This window comes from Engraulis encrasicolus, chromosome 4, assembly GCF_034702125.1.
Source record: "Engraulis encrasicolus isolate BLACKSEA-1 chromosome 4, IST_EnEncr_1.0, whole genome shotgun sequence".
In the NCBI taxonomy this organism is placed as follows: Eukaryota; Metazoa; Chordata; class Actinopteri; order Clupeiformes; family Engraulidae; genus Engraulis; species Engraulis encrasicolus.
Genome location: NC_085860.1, coordinates 51,617,107 through 51,638,958, shown reverse-complemented (window position 1 = coordinate 51,638,958; position 21,852 = coordinate 51,617,107). Strand labels below are relative to the sequence as shown.

The window sequence follows — 21,852 nt, the reverse complement described above, 5'->3', positions numbered from 1 at the left end:
TGCCATTCCCACCTGGCTGTTGCGGTGGCTGCACCTGCTGCTTGGCAGCACGTGCCACCCTGCCCTCTCTCCTGGTGTGTCTACCCAGGGGATTGTGTACTCTCTGCCAGGGCTTCGGAGAGCCTGACTGTTTTCGTCGGGCGGACAGCCCTCTCCCTCTGTACCAACGCCCCCCTGCAGGGCTCTGTGTGTGTTGTGGCTGACCGTATGCGCTTTGCGCACAGGTTTGGCGATCAGACTTTGGCCGGCATACTGGAGGCCTCCACCTATGGCCTTGACTCCTTCCCGGGTATTAGCCCGGTTCTGGACGCTCTACTTGCCTCACCAGTTCAGGTGTTGAGCCTGGGGGCACACTGCCCCGGCTGCAATGTCACGGCGCAGATGTGTTCGTCTGCGGGAGTTGTGATGCGACATTGCGTGCGGCACGCATGGGTGCTCAGTGCCCCATGTCTTGTTGGCTGTCTCTCGCCCACCCTGAGCCGTTGTGGCCCGGCCGCGATGCCACGTCGCAGATGTGTTCGTCTGCGGGAGTTGTGATGCAGCATTGCGTGCAAGGTCTTGAGCCTGGGGGCACACTGCCCCGGCCGCAATGTCATGGCGCGGATGTGTTCATCTGCGGGAGTTGTGATGCAACATTGTGTGCGGCACGCCAGGGTGCTCGGTGCCCCATGTCTTGTTGGCCGTCTCTCGGCCACCCTGGGCCGTTGTGGCCGACCCACCTGCCCGGGCCTGCCTCTTTGGCTCTTGGTTGCAGGCCTATGTGTCCGGAGTACTGGCCAAGGTTCTGCCGAACCGGATCACGGCACAGTGGTTGCTGTGGCTTGCGCAGCACCCCTGTCTGAGCCATGCTGGGAGGCCCTCTGCTTGCTGCTAGCGATCCCTGGACGCCCCTTTGGTCCGTCCACTTGCTGCACTGTGGCGTAGCCTTCTGGATGCTGCGGTTCCTTACATGTGGTTTTATTCCATTTACGTTGCCGTTCCCGTCATGGCGTGGGCTTTTCCCCGTTCTCGACTTGCGGCCTCCTGGACCGCCGTCTCAAGGTATCCTGCTGCTGGCACCCTACGTGCTTGCCGGCATTGGACGCGCTCCTTCGTGACGCTATACTCCTTCCAGGTGTTGGTGTGTGTGTGTGCCGACCCCGGCATCCTGCATCGTTTCCCTCGGCCTCCGCTTGCTGTGGCCTCTTGAGGTATGGGTACATGGTCTTGACTACGCCGTGTCCCAATGCCGCAGACTGTTCTGCATTGTCTCCGGCTGCTTACTCTGCCTTTGTCCGTGGTGGTGACACTCGCCTTGGTCTTGGTGTACACTTGCGGACATCGTACAGGACTCTGTTGCTGACCTTTTTTTCCTGTGTTCCGCCTCATCCATGGAGGCTGGACCCGGAGGTGGTACCGGGCCGTCTGGTACGGCTACGTGGTGGTGCGGTTGGACCTTTTGCTTCCCCACCAGGTTGGCGCTGCCCCTGTGGTTCTCACTTTGGCAGCCCGTGGGCCCTTTAGACCAGGTTGCACTGGATCGCATGTGGCCTATGGTACGTGTGAAGGCGTATGCAGCGCGGCCTCCTGGGCATCCGGCTGCGCCTTCACCAGGTTTTATTGTCTTGATGTCGTCCCACATTATCCTGTGGCGACTGCGGTGGCTTCAAGTCCGTCTCAGTAGCACTGACGACGGTTAGGCACTCCTCATGACTTTGTTGGTATTGGTCATCCATGTGCTGTAAGCACCGCCTCTGGCGGTCAGGAGGAACGATATAGAACGAAGGTTATGTATATAACCACGGTTCTATGAGTTCCGGATGACCGCCAGAGCTTGGCTGTCACTCGGAGTGTACACGAGAAATTTTGCCAAGAGGACATTTCCTGGGTGCGTTGCTCTTTTGACCCCGATCCCGGGGTCACCGGGTGACGTCACCCAGGTCACAAGTGAATTTGTTGTTACTAAGTACTCGACCTGCACTGACGTGCATGGATATCCATGTGCTGTAAGCACCGCCTCTGGCGGTCATCCGGAACTCATAGAACCGTGGTTATATACATAACCTTCGTTTTATGGTGACGTTATGTATTGTTTCAATGTTTCATGTGTCGTAAATATTTATGGGAATTTACTTATTTATTTTTTAGCATGTTGCCCGCTTGAGGTAGGCTGAGGCCATTTTTGTTGTGGTTTGTGTCCTGTTTAATAATTAAACAGTCCCAAGATTTGTATGTCATTTATATGTTTTCTTCCTCTGAATTACGTGGTTAATGTTAAAGAATCTTAGTCACTATTCCACCTATGGAATTGGACCTATAAGCTGTTTTTTCCTGCCTGTTGTGCCTTGACAACAGTGTTTTATCATCATGATGCTTCCTTCATATCCGATCTGTTGCCATGCAGGGCAGGGCTGTTGGCATGGAGATAACTGAGGAATGGTATATTACGTGGCGGCATGTCTGGTGTTTATTGAGAAAGTGGTTGGTTAGATTTTAAAGGCTTGTTTTTTTTTGTTTTTTTTTTAAAGTAGTGCATGTAAGGAAAGTAGGCCAAGCAGTACAATTTGACAACCCTCTTGAGGCCTCGGTGCAACATGAAAAACATTTTAAACATGAACTACAGATGTAGTGGCACAAGCAAATGAGCCCATTGTGACTCAAGTGGCACACATTAAAAGAATTGTAACCGTAACCTCTGTATTTATTTTTCATGGTTTTAAGTCGCATGAGTAGGCCCAGACGTCTTCATAGTTTTGCCTTTTGCCCACTCACAGCAGAGTAGCAACACATCGTAAGGTTTGCAGTTGATTTTATTCTGTGTTTGACCATTTGTTTCAATATGAGAAGATGTAATGTCTTGACGGCTATCTTGAGTTATGTTTTGACTTTTAACGTAATTGTGTCTATATGTGTAATATTTAACATGGACTGCTACTTTGTACTCCGTCATCTAACATTTAATTGCAAATCTGTCTCCAAAGAACAAATGACAGAAAGACCCATAAATTCACACATTTTCAATACTTGTGTTCCTGTGTTTTTTTGCATAGGGTCTGTGTCACGTGGTGAGGAGAGATGCTTGGAAGTTCCTGCTTGGCTATTACCCCTGGAACAGCACCCACGAGGAGAGGAAAAGCCTGCAGAGGAGGAAAACGTATGATCACACACACACACACACACACACACACACACACATGCGCCGACACACCCACACACGCTCGCACACGTGCACACACACCCTCCAACACACACACGTGCGCACGACTGGTGCACGTACACCCCACATGTCCAGTAAGGCTTCCTTACTGCATGCTCTAGTCCTTGTTGTTTTTATAGATGTCATTATCAAATATGCATGGGAGGATGGAAGGACGTGATATGCCATGCATTCACAGTGTGTCCACGTCTATTTTAGGTCTCGTGAAGGGCGTTTGGATATGTATGTAGTACACATACACTTATCTTAATGGCCACTAAGGCTAGGACTATTAGTACTACTTTTCAGAGAAATGGGTACCGGTATTCACTAATGTCACTGAGTGATATTTTTCAGTCATGGCTATATACTCAGTTAGGTGTTTGCAGAGAGATGAGTGTTTCAGGATGTCAGGCCACTTCAATAACATACAGGAGTTGGACAATGAAACCGAAACACCCGTCATTTTAGTGTGGGAAGTTTTCATGGATTAATTGGACCATCCTGGTGGCCAGTTTTCATTAACTGCACATCGCACCAGTAAGAGCAGAGTGTGAAGGTTCAATTAGCTGGGTAAGAGCACATTTTTGCTGAAAATATTGCAATGCACACAACATTATGGGTGACATATCAGAGTTCAAAAAAGGAGAAATTCTTTGTGCGCGTGTTGCTGGTGCATATTTGACCAAGGCAATAAGTCTTTGTGATGTATCAAGAGCCACAGTATCCAAGGTAAATGTCTACACACCACCAAGAAGGATGAACCCCATCCAACAGGAATAACTGTGGACGCATGAGGATGCTGTCTCATGCAGATGCTGCAACAAATAATATGAACAATGACTTGCAACTAGGGATGCAAATTATCGATTAATTCATTAATCATTAGTTGATAGCCTTATCGATCGACCTACGATTAATTGATAAGCAGCGTTTTTCCCCCGAAATCTCAATGTTTCTAAAAAAAACCCTACTAAATCTAAAGAATTTCATTAAAAATTGATATAAAATACCACATTTAAATTGATTCTATTTCAATTCTTTAATCCAAAGGTTATTTAAATAATCCCACTATTCACACCCCTCTTCAAACACACTCTTCACATGCCCATTTAACCTGGGTCTCTTGTCATTTGAATTGTCGATTAATTGCGATTAATGTTTTTTAATCACTTAACACATTGGTCGATTAATCGATAAATCGTTTGCATCCCTACCTGCAACTAATGACTTGCCCCAATAACACTGCTGGCAGACAAACAAAAACAACAGCAGCAACAATACTTGACTGGACTTGACTTGAAAGCTTTAACCCATTGTGTCCTGGAGACACACATACGCTGCATTCAGGTTCTTGATCTTTGAGCTGTTTTATTAAAACTGTGGGTAAGTTAGAGCTGAATGAACACATTCTAAGGCAAAACGAGGGTCCTAGCATTTAAATGCAACTCATTTCATTTTTGTATGTGCTTCGAAGGCTGAGATATTTAGGATTTAATAGGCAGAGGGCACCCTTTCCCAAAAAGGGCTTAGGACAAAATGGGTTAATGTCCTTAAAAAGGAAATTTGTCTTACAGCACAGCAGAATGACATAAAAACACATGGGCCTACCATAACAAAACACACATACAATACAAACACAATAGATAGCTAGACATATACGTCAATATGTAAATAAATGCAGACCGTGTGTTGTGTGGTGTGTCCACAGAGACGAGTACTTCAGGATGAAGCTGCAGTGGAAGTCTGTGAGTGAGGAGCAGGAGAGGAGGAACTCCAGACTACGCGACTACAAGAGCCTCATCGGTAAGAAGAGCAGGCGACTACATAGGTAAGAATAGCAGGCGACTACGCGACTACATAGGTAAGAATAGCAGGCGACTACGCGACTACAAGGGTAAGAATAGCAGGCAACTACGCGACTACATAGGTAAGAATAGCAGGCGACTACGCGACTACAAGGGTAAGAATAGCAGGCAACTACGCGACTACATAGGTAAGAATAGCAGGCGACTACATAGGTAAGAATAGCAGGCGACTACGCGACTACAAGGGTAAGAATAGCAGGCGACTACGCGACTACATAGGTAAGAATAGCAGGCGACTACATAGGTAAGAATAGCAGGCCACTACAAGAGCCTCATAGGTGAGAATAGCAGGCGACTACATAGGTAAGAATAGCAGGCCACTACATGGGTAAGAATAGCAGGCGACTACATAGGTAAGAATAGCAGGCGACTACATAGGTAAGAATAGCAGGCCACTACAAGAGCCTCATAGGTGAGAATAGCAGGCGACTACATAGGTAAGAATAGCAGGCGACTACATGGGTAAGAATAGCAGGCGACTACATAGGTAAGAATAGCAGGCGACTACAAGAGCCTCATCGGTAAGAATAGCAGATTGATAAAAACTAGTAGATTGTAGGGCTGCTCGATTGTAAGAGAAAAATCAATATCATGATTATTTCAGTCAGTATTGATATCATGATTTTTATTAGACGATTTTTCTTTTTAAGACAAATAACTGTGGTAAACAATTCACTATCTTCCCTCCCTTTAGCAGTGTGAGTGGAGGGTCATAGAGAAACACAGTCTTGTTCTGCATGATGGTATCAAGTCTGCTTTGTGCTCGCAATGGCTCAAGTGGAGGGGAATGCATTGCGCTTAGCGTAACATACCTTTTGGCAGTATAGACAAATGACAAAAATATTGTTTTAAATCGATATTATGAAATTTGATTTTGTTTGACAGCAATATTTATATCACGATATTAAGTAAGGGTAAACGTTCGGCGAGAAGGTCGCTACCGTGGAATAGCAGCACGACAGAGAGAATCTTTAGATAGGTCTTGTTCTCTCTGAAGTGCTGCTATTCCACAAAGCGACCGACTCGCCGAAAGTTAACCCGCTTATTATATGGATATACTTAAATGATTCACACATGGCGGGGACATTTCTTTAGGCCTATTTAATGTTAAGATTGTTGCTGCGCAAAACAAAACAGTGCCGTTGTGGAACACCGCTAGGCAACAGCTAGGTAGCCAGGACAACAGGTGTTGTCTATCACAGCAGCTGATTAGAGTCTTGTTGAAAAGTCGCTTTAGCAGTGAAAAGTCTTGTTGCCATTGACAGCGGTCTGTTATAGACCAACCCGTCCGTTATCGAAAAATAACAGACGTGCGAACGTTGGGGAGCCCCGTTGAAATGAATGGAGCATTCGACCGATGACGTCACACCATATAATAATTATATATATTACACAGACTCTGACGAGTCATAATAAGAGCCCAAAATATCTTTGAAAATGTTGTGTTAAATGTGTAGATTTCTGTGGTGTTGTTGCGTAGTGTGCTAAGGCACGCATCCTTATTTGGGCTTGCATGCCCATGGGGACGTCGGTTCGAGTCCCGCCTGCCTGGGTCATATCCCAACCCTGCCCCATCTCTCGCCCCCTCTCCCACTCTTCACTATCTCTGTCATGATAAAGGCAAAAATCCCTACTAAAATTTACCAAAAAAAATGTATATGATGTTCACAGAGAAGGACGTGATCCGGACGGACCGGACAAACAAGTTCTACGAAGGGATGGAGAACCCCGGCCTCATCCTGCTGCACGACATCCTCATGACCTACTGCATGTACGACTTCGACCTGGGTAAGAACCTGACCTTTGACCTTGGTAAGAACCTGACCTTTGACCTGGGTAAGAACCTGACCTTTGACCTGGGTAAGAACCTGACCTTTGACCTGGGTAAGAACCTAACCTTTGACCTGGGTAAGAACATTACAGCACAGAGCCCTATGGGTAAGGACATTACATATCTCGCCTGGGAAATACAGTGCAGAGATTTATGGATCAATAATTATGCTTTGGGGCTCAGACATCAGGTGGTACAACTTCCAATGCCCATAAAGGAATTGGCAATTGGTCATTAAGGCACTGCAATGAATATGCTTCTTAGATAAGTGTGTGTCATAGTGTGTTTCCATCCATGATGTGCTACAGTAGGTCTCACCTGGAAAAGAGGCAACAGCCTCCACGTGACTACCCTAGTACAAAAAAAAAACAAGGAGAAATAAATAAATAAAACAAACAATAGAATGTGCTGCCCTGTCGTTGTCTTGTGTGTTGCAGGTTATGTGATGCGTGTTGTTGTGTGTTGCAGGTTATGTGATGCGTGTTGTTGTGTGTTGCAGGTTATGTGATGCCCTGTCGCTGTCTTGTGTGTTGCAGGTTATGTGATGCGTGTTGTTGTGTGTAGCAGGTTATGTGATGCCCTGTCGCTGTCTTGTGTGTTGCAGGTTATGTGATGCGTGTTGTTGTGTGTTGCAGGTTATGTGATGCCCTGTCGCTGTCTTGTGTGTTGCAGGTTATGTGATGCGTGTTGTTGTGTGTTGCAGGTTATGTGATGCCCTGTCGCTGTCTTGTGTGTTGCAGGTTATGTGATGCGTGTTGTTGTGTGTTGCAGGTTATGTGATGCCCTGTCGCTGTCTTGTGTGTTGCAGGTTATGTGATGCGTGTTGTTGTGTGTTGCAGGTTATGTGATGCCCTGTCGCTGTCTTGTGTGTTGCAGGTTATGTGATGCGTGTTGTTGTGTGTTGCAGGTTATGTGATGCGTGTTGTTGTGTGTTGCAGGTTATGTGATGCGTGTTGTTGTGTGTTGCAGGTTATGTGATGCGTGTTGTTGTGTGTTGCAGGTTATGTGATGCGTGTTGTTGTGTGTTGCAGGTTATGTGATGCGTGTTGTTGTGTGTTGCAGGTTATGTGCTGCGTGTTGTTGTGTGTTGCAGGTTATGTGCTGCCCTGTCGTTGTCTTGTGTGTTTCAGGTTATGTGATGCGTGTTGTTGTGTGTTGCAGGTTATGCGATGCGTGTTGTTGTGTGTTGCAGGTTATGTGATGCGTGTTGTTGTGTGTTGCAGGTTATGTGATGCGTGTTGTTGTGTGTTGCAGGTTATGTGATGCGTGTTGTTGTGTGTTTCAGGTTATGTGATGCGTGTTGTTGTGTGTTGCAGGTTATGTGATGCGTGTTGTTGTGTGTTGCAGGTTATGTGATGCGTGTTGTTGTGTGTTGCAGGTTATGTGATGCGTGTTGTTGTGTGTTGCAGGTTATGTGATGCGTGTTGTTGTGTGTTGCAGGTTATGTGATGCGTGTTGTTGTGTGTTGCAGGTTACGTGATGCGTGTTGTTGTGTGTTGCAGGTTATGTGATGCGTGTTGTTGTGTGTTGCAGGTTATGTGATGCGTGTTGTTGTGTGTTGCAGGTTACGTGATGCGTGTTGTTGTGTGTTGCAGGTTATGTGATGCGTGTTGTTGTGTGTTGCAGGTTATGTGATGCGTGTTGTTGTGTGTTGCAGGTTACGTGATGCGTGTTGTTGTGTGTTGCAGGTTATGCGATGCGTGTTGTTGTGTGTTGCAGGTTATGCGATGCGTGTTGTTGTGTGTTGCAGGTTATGTGTTGCCCTGTCGTTGTCTTGTGTGTTGCAGGTTATGTGATGCGTGTTGTTATGTGTTGCAGGTTATGTGATGCGTGTTGTTGTGTGTTGCAGGTTATGTGATGCGTGTTGTTGTGTGTTGCAGGTTATGTGATGCGTGTTGTTGTGTGTTGCAGGTTATGTGATGCGTGTTGTTGTGTGTTGCAGGTTATGTGCTGCGTGTTGTGTGTTGCAGGTTATGTGCTGCCCTGTCGTTGTCTTGTGTGTTTCAGGTTATGTGATGCGTGTTGTTGTGTGTTGCAGGTTATGTGATGCGTGTTGTTGTGTGTTTCAGGTTATGTGATGCGTGTTGTTGTGTGTTGCAGGTTATGTGATGCGTGTTGTTGTGTGTTGCAGGTTATGTGATGCGTGTTGTTGTGTGTTTCAGGTTATGTGATGCGTGTTGTTGTGTGTTGCAGGTTATGTGATGCGTGTTGTTGTGTGTTGCAGGTTATGTGATGCGTGTTGTTGTGTGTTGCAGGTTATGTGATGCGTGTTGTTGTGTGTTGCAGGTTATGTGATGCGTGTTGTTGTGTGTTGCAGGTTATGTGATGCGTGTTGTTGTGTGTTGCAGGTTACGTGATGCGTGTTGTTGTGTGTTGCAGGTTATGTGATGCGTGTTGTTGTGTGTTGCAGGTTATGTGATGCGTGTTGTTGTGTGTTGCAGGTTACGTGATGCGTGTTGTTGTGTGTTGCAGGTTATGTGATGCGTGTTGTTGTGTGTTGCAGGTTATGTGATGCGTGTTGTTGTGTGTTGCAGGTTACGTGATGCGTGTTGTTTTGTGTTGCAGGTTATGTGATGCGTGTTGTTGTGTGTTGCAGGTTATGTGATGCGTGTTGTTGTGTGTTGCAGGTTATGTGATGCGTGTTGTTGTGTGTTGCAGGTTATGTGCTGCCCTGTCGTTGTCTTGTGTGTTTCAGGTTATGTGATGCGTGTTGTTGTGTGTTGCGTGTTATGTGATGCGTGTTGTTGTGTGTTGCAGGTTATGTGATGCGTGTTGTTGTGTGTTGCAGGTTATGTGATGCGTGTTGTTGTGTGTTGCAGGTTATGTGATGCGTGTTGTTGTGTGTTGCAGGTTACGTGATGCGTGTTGTTGTGTGTTGCAGGTTACGTGATGCGTGTTGTTGTGTGTTGCAGGTTATGTGATGCGTGTTGTTGTGTGTTGCAGGTTACGTGATGCGTGTTGTTGTGTGTTGCAGGTTATGTGATGCGTGTTGTTGTGTGTTGCAGGTTATGTGATGCGTGTTGTTGTGTGTTGCAGGTTATGTGATGCGTGTTGTTGTGTGTTGCAGGTTATGTGATGCGTGTTGTTGTGTGTTGCAGGTTATGTGATGCGTGTTGTTGTGTGTTGCAGGTTATGTGATGCGTGTTGTTGTGTGTTGCAGGTTATGTGATGCGTGTTGTTGTGTGTTGCAGGTTATGTGATGCGTGTTGTTGTGTGTTGCAGGTTATGTGATGCGTGTTGTTGTGTGTTGCAGGTTATGTGATGCGTGTTGTTGTGTGTTGCAGGTTATGTGATGCGTGTTGTTGTGTGTTGCAGGTTACGTGCAGGGCATGAGTGACCTACTGGCCCCCATCCTGTACGTCATGGAGAACGAGGTGGACGCCTTCTGGTGCTTCGTCAACTTCATGGAGGAAATGGTACGGATGGATTGATTGATTGGTTGATTAATTGATTGATTGATTGATTGATTGATTGCTTTTATTTGACAGTCTCAGTTCTTGAATAAAAGAAAATACATGATTTAGTTTCAAGTGAACCACACCACATACTTAAAGGGACACTGTGTGAGATTTTTGGTTGTTTATTTCCAGAATTCATGCTGCCCTAATTTTACCTTTTTCATGAATACTTACCACCAGCATCAAATTTTAAGTATTCATTATGACTGGAAAAATTGCACTTTTCATACATGAAAAGGGGTATCTTCTCCATGGTCCGCCATTTTGAATTTCCAAAAATAGCCATTTTTATCTGCAAAAATGACTGTACTTGGACCATACTAGAAAATATTTGTTTATTACTTAGTAAACTTTCATGTAAAGATCAAATTTGGCAATAGGCAGCCCAGTTTCAATGAGCAGCATAGTTGCAGTACCTTTTTTGACCATTTCCTGCACAGTGTCCCTTTAACTAAAAGAAAAAACAGAGAGTCAGGATAACACAATAAAGCCCAAGGGCTTATTTCCATTGTGGTCCTCAGGTGGATAGATAGATAGATAGTCAAGTGGACTTTGTCAAAAATCTAGTTTAAAGTTACGTTTTACACCAGTCTCCAATGTTAAACTAAATATTAGGGCTGGGACATTAATGCATTAATTTTGATTCACACAATGCGATTAATTAATTAACACGATTTTAATCACAGTATAATATAGCTAAGCTTACATAGTTCTGGATTAGACCAGTGGAGGGCAGTATTACGCCTGATGGTGAACAGCGTGCTGAAATTGAGAAGAGTTATCTCTGCTTTTAAAAATGAATAATATTTTTAGATTAAGCTTATTTATTGTAATTATTCAAAATCCATGTGAAAAAAACACATTTTTCACTGTTCTCAAGTCAGATATTTAAATGCGATTAAAATGTGATTAATTCGATTAATTAAATTAATCTATAGGCTTCGGAATTAATTAAAGATTTTAATCGAGTCCCAGCCCTACTAAATATTATAAATAAGATTTTGACATTGTAACTTGCTGCTGTAGCGCTCCCTGGTGGTAGTAGGGAGAAGCGTTTGTGTGCTGGGGGAGTGGGATGTTCACTGTTCTCTTGGATCAGTGTGAAGTGTACAGGTCCTGATGGGTAGGGCTGGTAGGGGATCTGATGATCTGTTCTATGGTCCTCACCACCCTCTGTAGATAGATGGATGGATGGATGGATGGAGTGGGAAATGACAGAAGAATAGTGCAGTTATGAAAAGGGATGATGTTTAACACGTCATTTTTCTCATCAAAATAATACCACTATTATGATCAGTAAAAGCACCCATTATTCACATTTTCTTTGACAATTCAAAGTCATCGGGACATTCATTTGTCTGAATTTGTCTGTGTTGACAATGTGACTATTAATGACGTCAGTAACATGCAGGGCTGAAGAAAAGCATTTTGTGATCAGACAAATCGTTTGAGGAATATGAGATGTGAATGAAAACATATGGGAGTGCATGTAGATAAGCTTCACCCGTGTACACACACACACGTACACGAGTACACACACCCCAGCAGGTGATCTGCCAGGATTACAATGTTGGTGATTCATACGTGTATATCTGGATTAGTCCTGTTGATCCATCACATTCATTCATCTAAACAATGTAAGCGGTAAATTGGCTTAGATGGAGAATGAAGGCTTCAAGACTGCATCCATATTGAAAACCTTATCTGTGTAGCGGCCCACTTTTTAATGGGTGTACTTAACCATGCACAGTCAAGGCTTGTTTAATGAAACGTGTACAGTAGGTGGTCAATGTAGATCATTTGGTATTTAATGTCAGCCTCATGAGAAGACTTATCTGGGGTGTTGCATTAGTAATGCAAATAAGGCTAAAAATAAAAACGAGACGAGATCTTTATTAGTGGTGGCATTGTGCTGTCTCCAGCCCTGGCCAGCATCTAGCCTGGATCCGGTCTAACTCACAAACAGATCAATTCGTTTACACCGGAATAGGTGTGTGCGTGTGTGAGCATGCACGTTTTAATATGGGCATTTGAGAAAGGAAAGTGGTGCTTGAACCATTGAACCAAATTAAATTGAAAAATTATTTCTTCTGTTCTGTCAATTGTATTCAATTATGTTCTTTGTAATCTGTGTGTTACTTTCCTTGAATATTTGTTGCTTCAATTGTTTAGTTGTATAGCAGGGCGATTATATGTGTGTGATTATCTAATGTATGCGTGTGTGTGTGTGTGTGTGTGTGTGTGTGTGTGTGTGTGTGTGTGTGTGTGTGTGTGTGTGTGTGTGTGTGTGTGTGTGTGTGTGTGTGTGTGTGTGTGTGTGTGTTTCAGCATGAGAACTTTGAGGAGAAGATGCAGGGAATGCGGCTGCAGCTGGTCCAGCTCAGTGCTCTACTGCGCCTCCTGGACCTGGCATTCTGGAACTACCTCGGTAAGACGCACAAGCATACAGGCCTCCCCAAAAATGTATAGACAAATCTATACACTAAAGAAGGTATTTATTAGTGGCGGGCCGTTATCAGCGTTAACGTGCTGCGATAATGTGAGACTCTTATCGCGCGACAAAGAAAATATCGCACGTTAATCTATTCTCAAACTAGAAATGCACCCAGAGTGCAGACCTCCGCCAAGGACGTTCAGTTTGTTTTTAGACACATAGGACTACAGTAGGATATTTGTGTCATGCTGTGGTCATTTATGCAGGTTTATACACACCATTAGTGTGTTCAGAGAATTAAACAGGTCAAGTTGTAACTAGATTATATGTGTTTTTTTATAATTAGGCCTACCATGTCCTTGATTAACTGTGGTCTGTTTTGTTCACCTGTGATTGTGGTATTGGCAAAGTGCTACATGCTATAGGCCTATTGGGAACTTACTATGCACTGTCCTATAAATGCACTTATTGAAGGTCAGAAGTTGCTGGTCACATTGTTAAACGGTTTTGATGATTGGCAGCATGCCCGTATTACCATTTAAAATTTCACAGCTATTTCATATCACACTTTAAAGACTAAGTGGAATTATACAGTCATACATTATTTTGGCAACGGTAGCCTAATTAATTCGACAGCATTGTGAACAAGGGTGCCTGCTGATGAGCAACTTTTTAGTTTGATAGCACTGGTTTTGGAGCTGGCGTCAAAGGAGACAGTCCTTCTCCTTATTGCTTTGGCGCAGCCTAGGCACACCCGATTGGAATATTCGCCGGTGCTCGGCTATTATGCATGCTGTCGGGCTTTCTGATCCCTGTCCATCTCGCAAACAACTTGGTGTTAACTTTAAATGTAGAGAAGGGGATGTAATGAATTTTACCAGCATTGTGAACGTAGGCTACAGTCATACATTATTTCGGCAACGGTAGCCTAATTAATTCGACAGCATTGTGAACCTAAGTCACAGTCCACAACAGCATTGTGAATTTACACGAATTGTCCATCTCGCAACAGCATTGTGAACGTTTGCCAAATGCAAGTAATTCGACAGCATTATCAAACATAACCTCCTTGGCGGAGGTAGGCCTAATTATTATTAAGACCCGTGTGGAAATATTTGCTCGTGCTCAGTCAGAGGTGAAACATAACACTGGAGTGGACCCCGCCCCCCTCTTCATGACAATCCGTGTTATGTTCTACCTCTATGTGCTCAGTGCTCACCCGCACCCGGGCACCTTGTGGCAGGCTGTGAAATAGCAGCAAACATACACATAACGAACACACACACACACACACAAACCCAGGAGATCACATAACCTCCTGGCGGAGGTAAATATGGGTTTGGAGTTTGGGTATGCACGTCACCATAGCGCTTGATTGACAGACTCTTTCAGACTGCGCTCCAGTCGCTTCTCCTCTCCACCTGTTGCTATCAGCAGACCTAAATATGAACAGTGTTTGCATGCTGAAAACATTAATCTCTCTGCCGTGGTAGGTGTTGTTTGAGTGCTTTTTCATAAGTGGTAGACTAAAGAGACGTTATTGTTTGAGGTGAAGCATGAGAGACATTGTGTGAGTAGCTACCAGCCCGACAGCCTACATTTCCTCACGCATTGCATGGAACATCGGCATTTTTTCGCTAGCGTGCCTATTCTGAATGAGCCATTTTGATATAGATTAATCTAGATTAATCTAGATTCATTTCATAATTACAGTGAGACTAATCTAGATCAGTGATTCTTAATCCTTACCTGTGCTGAAGACAAGCTGTGCACCCCCAACCCAAACTTCTATACATGTATCCACACTAAAAGTGATTTAAATAAGTAATTACAATGATTCTTGCTTGAGACATTAATCAATACCTTAATGACTTACAATTGGGACCAAAGCATGTTTTAATTTGGTCTTCAATTTCTCTAAATATAATGTTTGCAAGCAGAATTTTGGTCGCAATCTCAGCACAAAAAACATCCCGTGCACCCCCTGCAATTACTGGCGCACCAGTATAAAAGTATAAAATGTATAAAGAATATAAATGATGATATAAGTAATAGAACTAATATCTAAAAACCTGAGTGAGTGTCTGTGTGGTTTTGCCCCCTACAGAAGCGCAGGACTCTGGCTACTTGTACTTCTGTTGATATACAGTGCCCTCCATTATTATTGGCACCCCTGGTTGAGATGTGTTTTTTAGCTTCCAATTATTATTATTTTTCTCTAAATAATATGGGACCTTAATGGAAAAAAAAGAGAAAAATCCAACCTTCAATACAAGTGCATTTATTCAGTGGGGAAAAAATCCCACATAAAGAAATAATTATTTGACATCAAATAATGTGTGTCACAATTATTGGCACCCCTGTTGTTAATATTTTGTACAACCCCCTTTTGCCAACAAAACAGCACCTAATCTTCTCCTATAATGTTTCACAAGATGGGAAAAGACAGAAAGAGGGATCTTCAGCCATTCCTCTTTGCAGAATCTCTCTAAATCATCCAGAGACCTGGGTCCTCTCCTCTGTACTCTCCTCTTCAGCTCACCCCACAGGTTCTCAATGGGGTTGAGGTCTGGGGACTGAGATGGCCATGGGAGGAGCTTGATTTTGTGTCTGGTGAACCATTTCTGTGTAGATTTGGCCATATGTTTAGGGTCATTGTCTTGCTGAAAGACCCAGTGACGACCCATCTTCAGCTTTTTGGCAGAGGGCAACAGATTTTGATTTAAAATGTCCTGGTATTTCAAAGCATTCATGATGCCATGCACCCTAACAAGCTTCCCAGGGCCTTTGGAAGCGAAACAGCCCCACAGCATCACTGACCCACCCCCATACTTCACAGTGGGTATGAGGTGCTTTTCAGCATGCGCATCTTTCGTGGCACGCCAGACCCACTTAGAGTGTTTGTTGCCAAAAAGCTCAATCTTGGTCTCATCTGACCAAAGCACACGGTCCCAGTTGAAGCCCCAATACCGCTGGGCGAACTCCAGACGTTTGCGTTTATGATTGTGGGTGAGGAAAGGTTTTCTCCTTGCATGCCTCCCAAACAGCTTGTTGGCGTGTATACAGCGCCTGATGGTTGATTTGGAGACTTTGTGACCCCAGGATGCTACCATTTGTTGTAATTCTGTAACAGTGAGCTTTGGAGATATTTTGATTTCTCTTACCATCCTCCTCACTGTGCGTGGTGGCAAAATAAACTTGGGTCCTCGTCCAGGCTTGTTTACCACTGTTCCAGTTGTTTTGAACTTCTTAATTATTCCTCTCACAGTAGATATGGGCAGCTGCAGTTGAGTGGCAATCTTCTTGTAGCCTCTGCCTGACCTGTGAAGGTCGACGCACATCTGCCTCACTTGTATGCTGTGTTCCTTTGTCTTTCCCATGTTTAAGAGTGGATAAGAGAAATGGCCTCGGTGTCACGTCATATTTATACCCCAGGGAAACAGGAAGTGATGAATTACTAATTAAATGTTCCTACATACTCTGGTAAACTTTGTAAACTACTGTAGAAATGACAGAAATGCTTCAATTATATGTATTTCCTGGGAATTGTTAAGGGTGCCAATAATTGTGGAACAGGTGATTTAATGAAAAATAATTATTTTTTAGTCAGGGATTTTTTTTATTTTCCTACAATTCATTTGAGTTGAAGGCTACATTTTCCTAAAATTTTCAGTGTGACAGTATTCTTCTGCAATAATAAACACTGAATTTATTTTAAGGCTTTTAACACATCTCAACCAGGGGTGCCAATAATTATGGAGGGCACTGTAAGTAATAGAACTAAAAACCTGAGTGAGTGTCTTTGTGGTTTTGCCCCCTACAGAAGCGCAGGACTCTGGCTACTTGTACTTCTGTTTCCGGTGGCTCCTGATCCGCTTCAAGAGGGAGCTGCACTACCAGGATGTCATGCGCCTGTGGGAGGTGTGTTTAGGAAAGCTATTACACTCAACCCATTTTAGCCTAAGCCCTTTTTGGGAAAAGGTGCCCTCTGCCTATTAAAGCCTAAATATCTCAGCCTCGGAAGCACATAAACACATGAAATGAATTGCTTTTAAAAGCTAAAACCTTCATTTTGCACTAGAATGTGTTCATTTAGTTCTAACATACCCACATTTTTCATAAAACAGCTCAAATCTCAAGAACCTTAATGCAGTGTATATGTCGCTCCAGGACACAATGGGTTAAAGGGGCTCTAGGTAGGATTAAAAGTTTTAATTAATCACTGTCTCGAGACAGATTATGCTTATTTGAGTCATTAGTAAGTGAACGATGACTCTCGTGACCACTTTCATGGTAACGCTGTTAGAGAACCCCAAATGCAACTTTTGACCGAGTGGTCCGCTACGAGTGTCGTGGGAAACACTTCTCATACGAAACATCGCTTTACATACCGTAATCAGATTTGTATCAACTGCTGGCATTCCGTGAGGGAAAAACATTCTCACAGTGAGTTAATTTGAACAGCATTTTTTCATGACTGTAGATTTTGAGACAGGCGTGCCACGGGCACCGCGCAAGCAACGTCATCCTACATTGTGCCCCTTTAAACTTAAAACATTGATCATTAGTGTGTGTGTGCATATGCACGTGTGTGTTTTCTGCAGGACATAAAAATGTCATACAGACATTATTTCTACCGCTAGATGTCATTGTCAGTAGGCGATCTTATTTGAAATTGAAATCTGTACATTTTTTATAGCCTGATAAACCAGACTAAATGTGGATGTCTAATTTAGTCTGGCCTCGATGCATAATACATCCGAAGATTGTTGGTGAGAACAACCTTCCCTCAAAACCCTGCCCGCTTTGATTCAAAACACATCTTTGCATTGTAATTGGTTTGCCAGATTCATGGCATTCTGGCTTCATTGAATCATTATGTGAGGCCAGACCCACCCGTAGACAAAACATTTTGCCGTCCAGCGGGTGGCGCTGGTTCACCAGGCTACATTTTTTAGACTGTTGGGTCTTAATGGGGTATGCCACTATTTTGGGGCTTAATACAGTTAAAATCGTTGGTCAGTGTTTATAAAGGTGGTAAAGTGTCTTACTTTTCCATGTAAGCCGTTGTCTTGCTTTAAGACAAGTTAAAAGAGGGAGCATGTCGCTAAGCTGGTGAAAGTCAATGGATCCGTGTAGCATGCTGACTGTTGGGTCTTAATGGGTGAATGTGTTTGTGGTGCAGGTGATGTGGACTGGGCTGCCTTGCCAAAACTTCCACCTTTTGGTGTGCTGTGCCATCCTGGACTCTGAAAAACAGAAGATCATGGACAGGCATTACGGCTTCAACGAGATCCTCAAGGTTATTACATTACATTACATTACATTACACGAGATCCTCAAGGTTATTACATTACATTACACGAGATCCTCAAGGTTATTACATTACATTACATTACATTACACGAGATCCTCAAGGTTATTACATTACATTACATTACACGAGATCCTCAAGGTTATTACATTACATTACACGAGATCCTCAAGGTTATCACATTACATTACACGAGATCCTCAAGGTTATTACATTACATTTAGTAGGCGCCAGTATCCAAAGGAACTATCTGTGGATGATGCAAACAGTGCACAATTTTATATTATGTTATATATTTATATATACAGTGTAATTATATTATAACTAAAATATATTCAGGAGCTGTTTCCACGGAGCAGGATATTTTTAAATGTGGATATTTTTTCTCCTGGATAAATTGGTTTTGGCCTTCCGTTTCCACGCAAGCAGATTTTTAAAACCCAAATTTCAAAAATCCTGCTTTAAAAATATCAAAGTTAGGGGGCTGAAATGCATCCGTTACAATGGAGTTTATTTTTATCCACATGTTGCGTTTCCACCTAAACAGGAGAAAAAATACCCACATGTAAAAATATCCTGCTACGTGGAAACAGCTCCTCACATGCACAGGTCTAATGAGGCCAGTGCAGCTGGTTCGGGTAGTTTTGTCATGAAGGGAGAAATTTGTGAGGAATATGCCCCCTCCCCTGAGTCCTGCAAAAACTGTCATTGAAGTGTCACAAGGGACTGTGTTAGCCAGTGAATATAATCTCTACCAATTCTTTGAAAGTCTGAAATTGCATTCGTGCATTAGATTATGTGCGAGCAAGAACAGTCATGTTTTTGTGTTGCTATGACACAGCACAGGGCTGCCAGCTCTCCAACATGTGTCCCAAAGGCAGGCGTGAGGCCAAGAGGCTACATGTATTATTACATTGCTAGAACAATGTGGGGAAAGGCCCTACCGTGGCTGATATGGTAGGGCACACGCTTACCACTCGGCCGACCCGGGTTCGATTCCCGGTCCGGTTCCTTTGCCGGTCCTTCCCCGTCTCTCTCTACCCCTGCTCACTTCCTGGCTCTCCTCCACTATCCTGTCTCACAAAAAACAATAAAGGCTGAAAAGCCCCAAAAAAATACTTGTGGGAAAATGATTAAAATGGGACACAACTCAATTGAGAATTATATGTTTACATGAAAATGAATCTCGTGGTGTTTGTTTCTTATGTGGGGGCCTTGTGTAGTTTCTGATCTAACGTGCATTGTGATGCCTTCACACAGCATATCAATGAACTCTCGTTGAAACTGGATATCGAAGAAATCCTTCACAAAGCCGAGGCAATCTCTTTGCAAATCAAGAACTGTAAGGTATGTCTGTCTGCAAGGTGACACTTAGTTACTTCCACCAAGGAGGTTATGTTTTCCGTCGTGTGGATTTGTCTGTCTGATTGTCTGCCTGCAGGATAACTCAACTCAAGTCATGAACGTTCCATCTAGAATGATCTTTTTTGCCAAAAGATTCAAGTTTGCTAGTAATAATATATATTTTTTAAACTTGCTCTACTCTTGTGTGGTTGTTTTTTCGTGTAGGATTTGCCGAGCACAGTCATTGAGATCCTGGGTGTGCGTCTGAGCGGTGAGGAGGGCCTCCACCCCCACAGTCCTCCGGCGTCCCCGTGTGACAGGTCGATACTGGAGCTGAGCGACTACGGCATCCTCACGCCGCCTCTCCACACCTCCGGAGAGCTGGTCTCTAACGGACACGGCCAGCTGTCCGAACCCACCACGTCTAACGGCTACAAAGTAGCCTTCATCTCGTAGTAGTCGAGGAGCCTGAAGGGACTTGCCGAGAGAGAGAGATATACAGACACTTGTTTGTTTGTTTTTTTGTTTGTTTTGTTTTTGTTTTTTCGCCTGTACACACACACACACACCTGCGTGAAGTGGAGTGAAGTCCAAGTGGAGTGAAGTCCAGCGATTCACCTTCACGCCGTGAGGTCCTCGTGGAAGCAGTCCTGAGGAGGAAACGAAATTATATATATAGAGAAACTTATAAATAAGAATGTATAACAAAATGGAGGGGGGGCCCTCAGCCAGACCCCCCGCCCTGAGAAAAAAATGTATTATTTTTGTAATTTCTTGTATATTTTCTTTCATGGATATATAACCATTCCTTCCCATGCAGTGGAGAGTTTTATGTCAAAAAAATAGGTGGGGTCCTTCCATTTGTCTCGTTGGTAACAAAAAAATCTAAACATTTTTGTCGCATTTTTTTAACCATGCACAAATTATTGTTCCTGAAAGTGAAATTGACAAATGCTGCCATGTTGATTTTGAGGCCTTGTTCACAAGTTATATATTTATTCTTAGGAGTAAGATTTTTGGACACTACATCACAGAGCTAGCCTGTGGTTGGTGTCATATAGGATAGCATTATATACCTTTCCAGTTTGGTGCAAATGGCGTCAGTTTTATCTAATTTTATATCACTGTTGATTTCCCATTTGGATGCTTTGCCTGAGAGTTCTTGATGTTGTTTTATAGGCCAGGGAACATATGAAGCATTTATTTATTATTTTTGTTTGTCATTGTCAGATAAAAGGAAAATATAAATGCAAAAACTTACCCTTAGTCATCATCAAAGTTAGTACCTTATGATTTCATGTTTTTCTTCTTGAATTTTGAGTCTTTTTTTGTAACTGAAGTCAATATAAGCTGGACAAAATTGCAGAGGATTTAAAGGACCAGTTCAGTCAATTTCAATATGCTGTTGTATTGCTCACTCTACCCTTGACTTGTCAGTACCTGGTGATGCCACATTTTTCGGCTAAGCCCTTTCCGAGATATGACCCATTCTAATGGGGGCAGCGTTTGCTTATATATATATATTTTTTTTAATGAATATAGGCCTACTCCAAATATTTTCCCAAAAGGTACCGCTTTTTGCTAGTTATCTTCTGATGTTGCATAACCTTTCGGATGTTTCTGGGAATAAATAAAAATGTTTTTTTGAAATGTAAACAAAGCGCTGCCCCCATTACAATTACCAAGATCTCGGAAAACGCTGAAGAAGAGCAAGAAAACACCTCAGGTACTGACAAGTCCAGGGTAGTGTGAGCATTACAACCGCATGTTGAAATTGACTGAACTGGTCCTTTAATGCCATCCTCTGTCGATGTGGTGGATTTTGTAAAAAAAAAAATTGATTGTTTTTTGGTACAGAATAATTATATTGGAGCCATTTTAACCATTAAACCCTTAAATCCTGATCCAGAAAAGTAGAACCATTCCAGAGGACTGGCAGTAGATATATGGCCTGGTTCTGGAATGTTAACATTCAGATGTAACGCAGCAGGTCCCGCACACTGTCCATTTCATCTTTAAGTAATTTGAATACAATGTTCAATAAGATGTTATGTTTTAAATGTACATTTTAACCTGCAAACATGTTTTTGTACCCCTTAAAGGGAGTAAAAAGTCTAGATGCTTTTTCTGAAATATTCATGAAAATGATCTTGAAAAGCAAATAGTAACATTCAGAGTTAGGGATTTCCAGACTAAACAGCTATAAAAGATTTTGAAATGATCCCATATCTTCCTGGTTCAGCTTTTTTTTTTACCCTTTTGCACTCATTTAGTTGCATGCGTCCACTCCCCACCTGTCCTTTGTCACATGTTTGTTTTTGTTTTTGTTTTGTTTGTTTTAGCTGCTTTGACACCTTCAGTGTTGCTGCTGCTGCTTAACTGGCGTCAAGTTTTGTTCGTGTTGTACACAGAGGAAACTGAACCCTTA

The 21,852-nt window shown here is 43.3% G+C and overlaps 1 protein-coding gene across 1 annotated transcript in view; it reads left to right on the top strand.

Annotated features, from left to right (window-relative positions):
* tbc1d15 (TBC1 domain family, member 15) overlaps positions 1 to 21,645 on the top strand; it is a 42,034-nt gene extending 20,389 nt beyond the window's left edge. Inside the window, exons 9-17 of the mRNA XM_063197672.1 lie at positions 3,030 to 3,133; positions 4,887 to 4,981; positions 6,715 to 6,831; positions 10,190 to 10,290; positions 12,661 to 12,760; positions 16,590 to 16,687; positions 17,952 to 18,068; positions 19,341 to 19,427; positions 19,650 to 21,645. Coding sequence (XP_063053742.1) covers positions 3,030 to 3,133; positions 4,887 to 4,981; positions 6,715 to 6,831; positions 10,190 to 10,290; positions 12,661 to 12,760; positions 16,590 to 16,687; positions 17,952 to 18,068; positions 19,341 to 19,427; positions 19,650 to 19,880 — 1,050 coding nt within the window. The 3' untranslated portion in view covers positions 19,881 to 21,645. The remainder of the gene's footprint in view (positions 1 to 3,029; positions 3,134 to 4,886; positions 4,982 to 6,714; positions 6,832 to 10,189; positions 10,291 to 12,660; positions 12,761 to 16,589; positions 16,688 to 17,951; positions 18,069 to 19,340; positions 19,428 to 19,649) is intronic.
* The last annotated feature ends 207 nt before the right edge of the window (positions 21,646 to 21,852 follow it).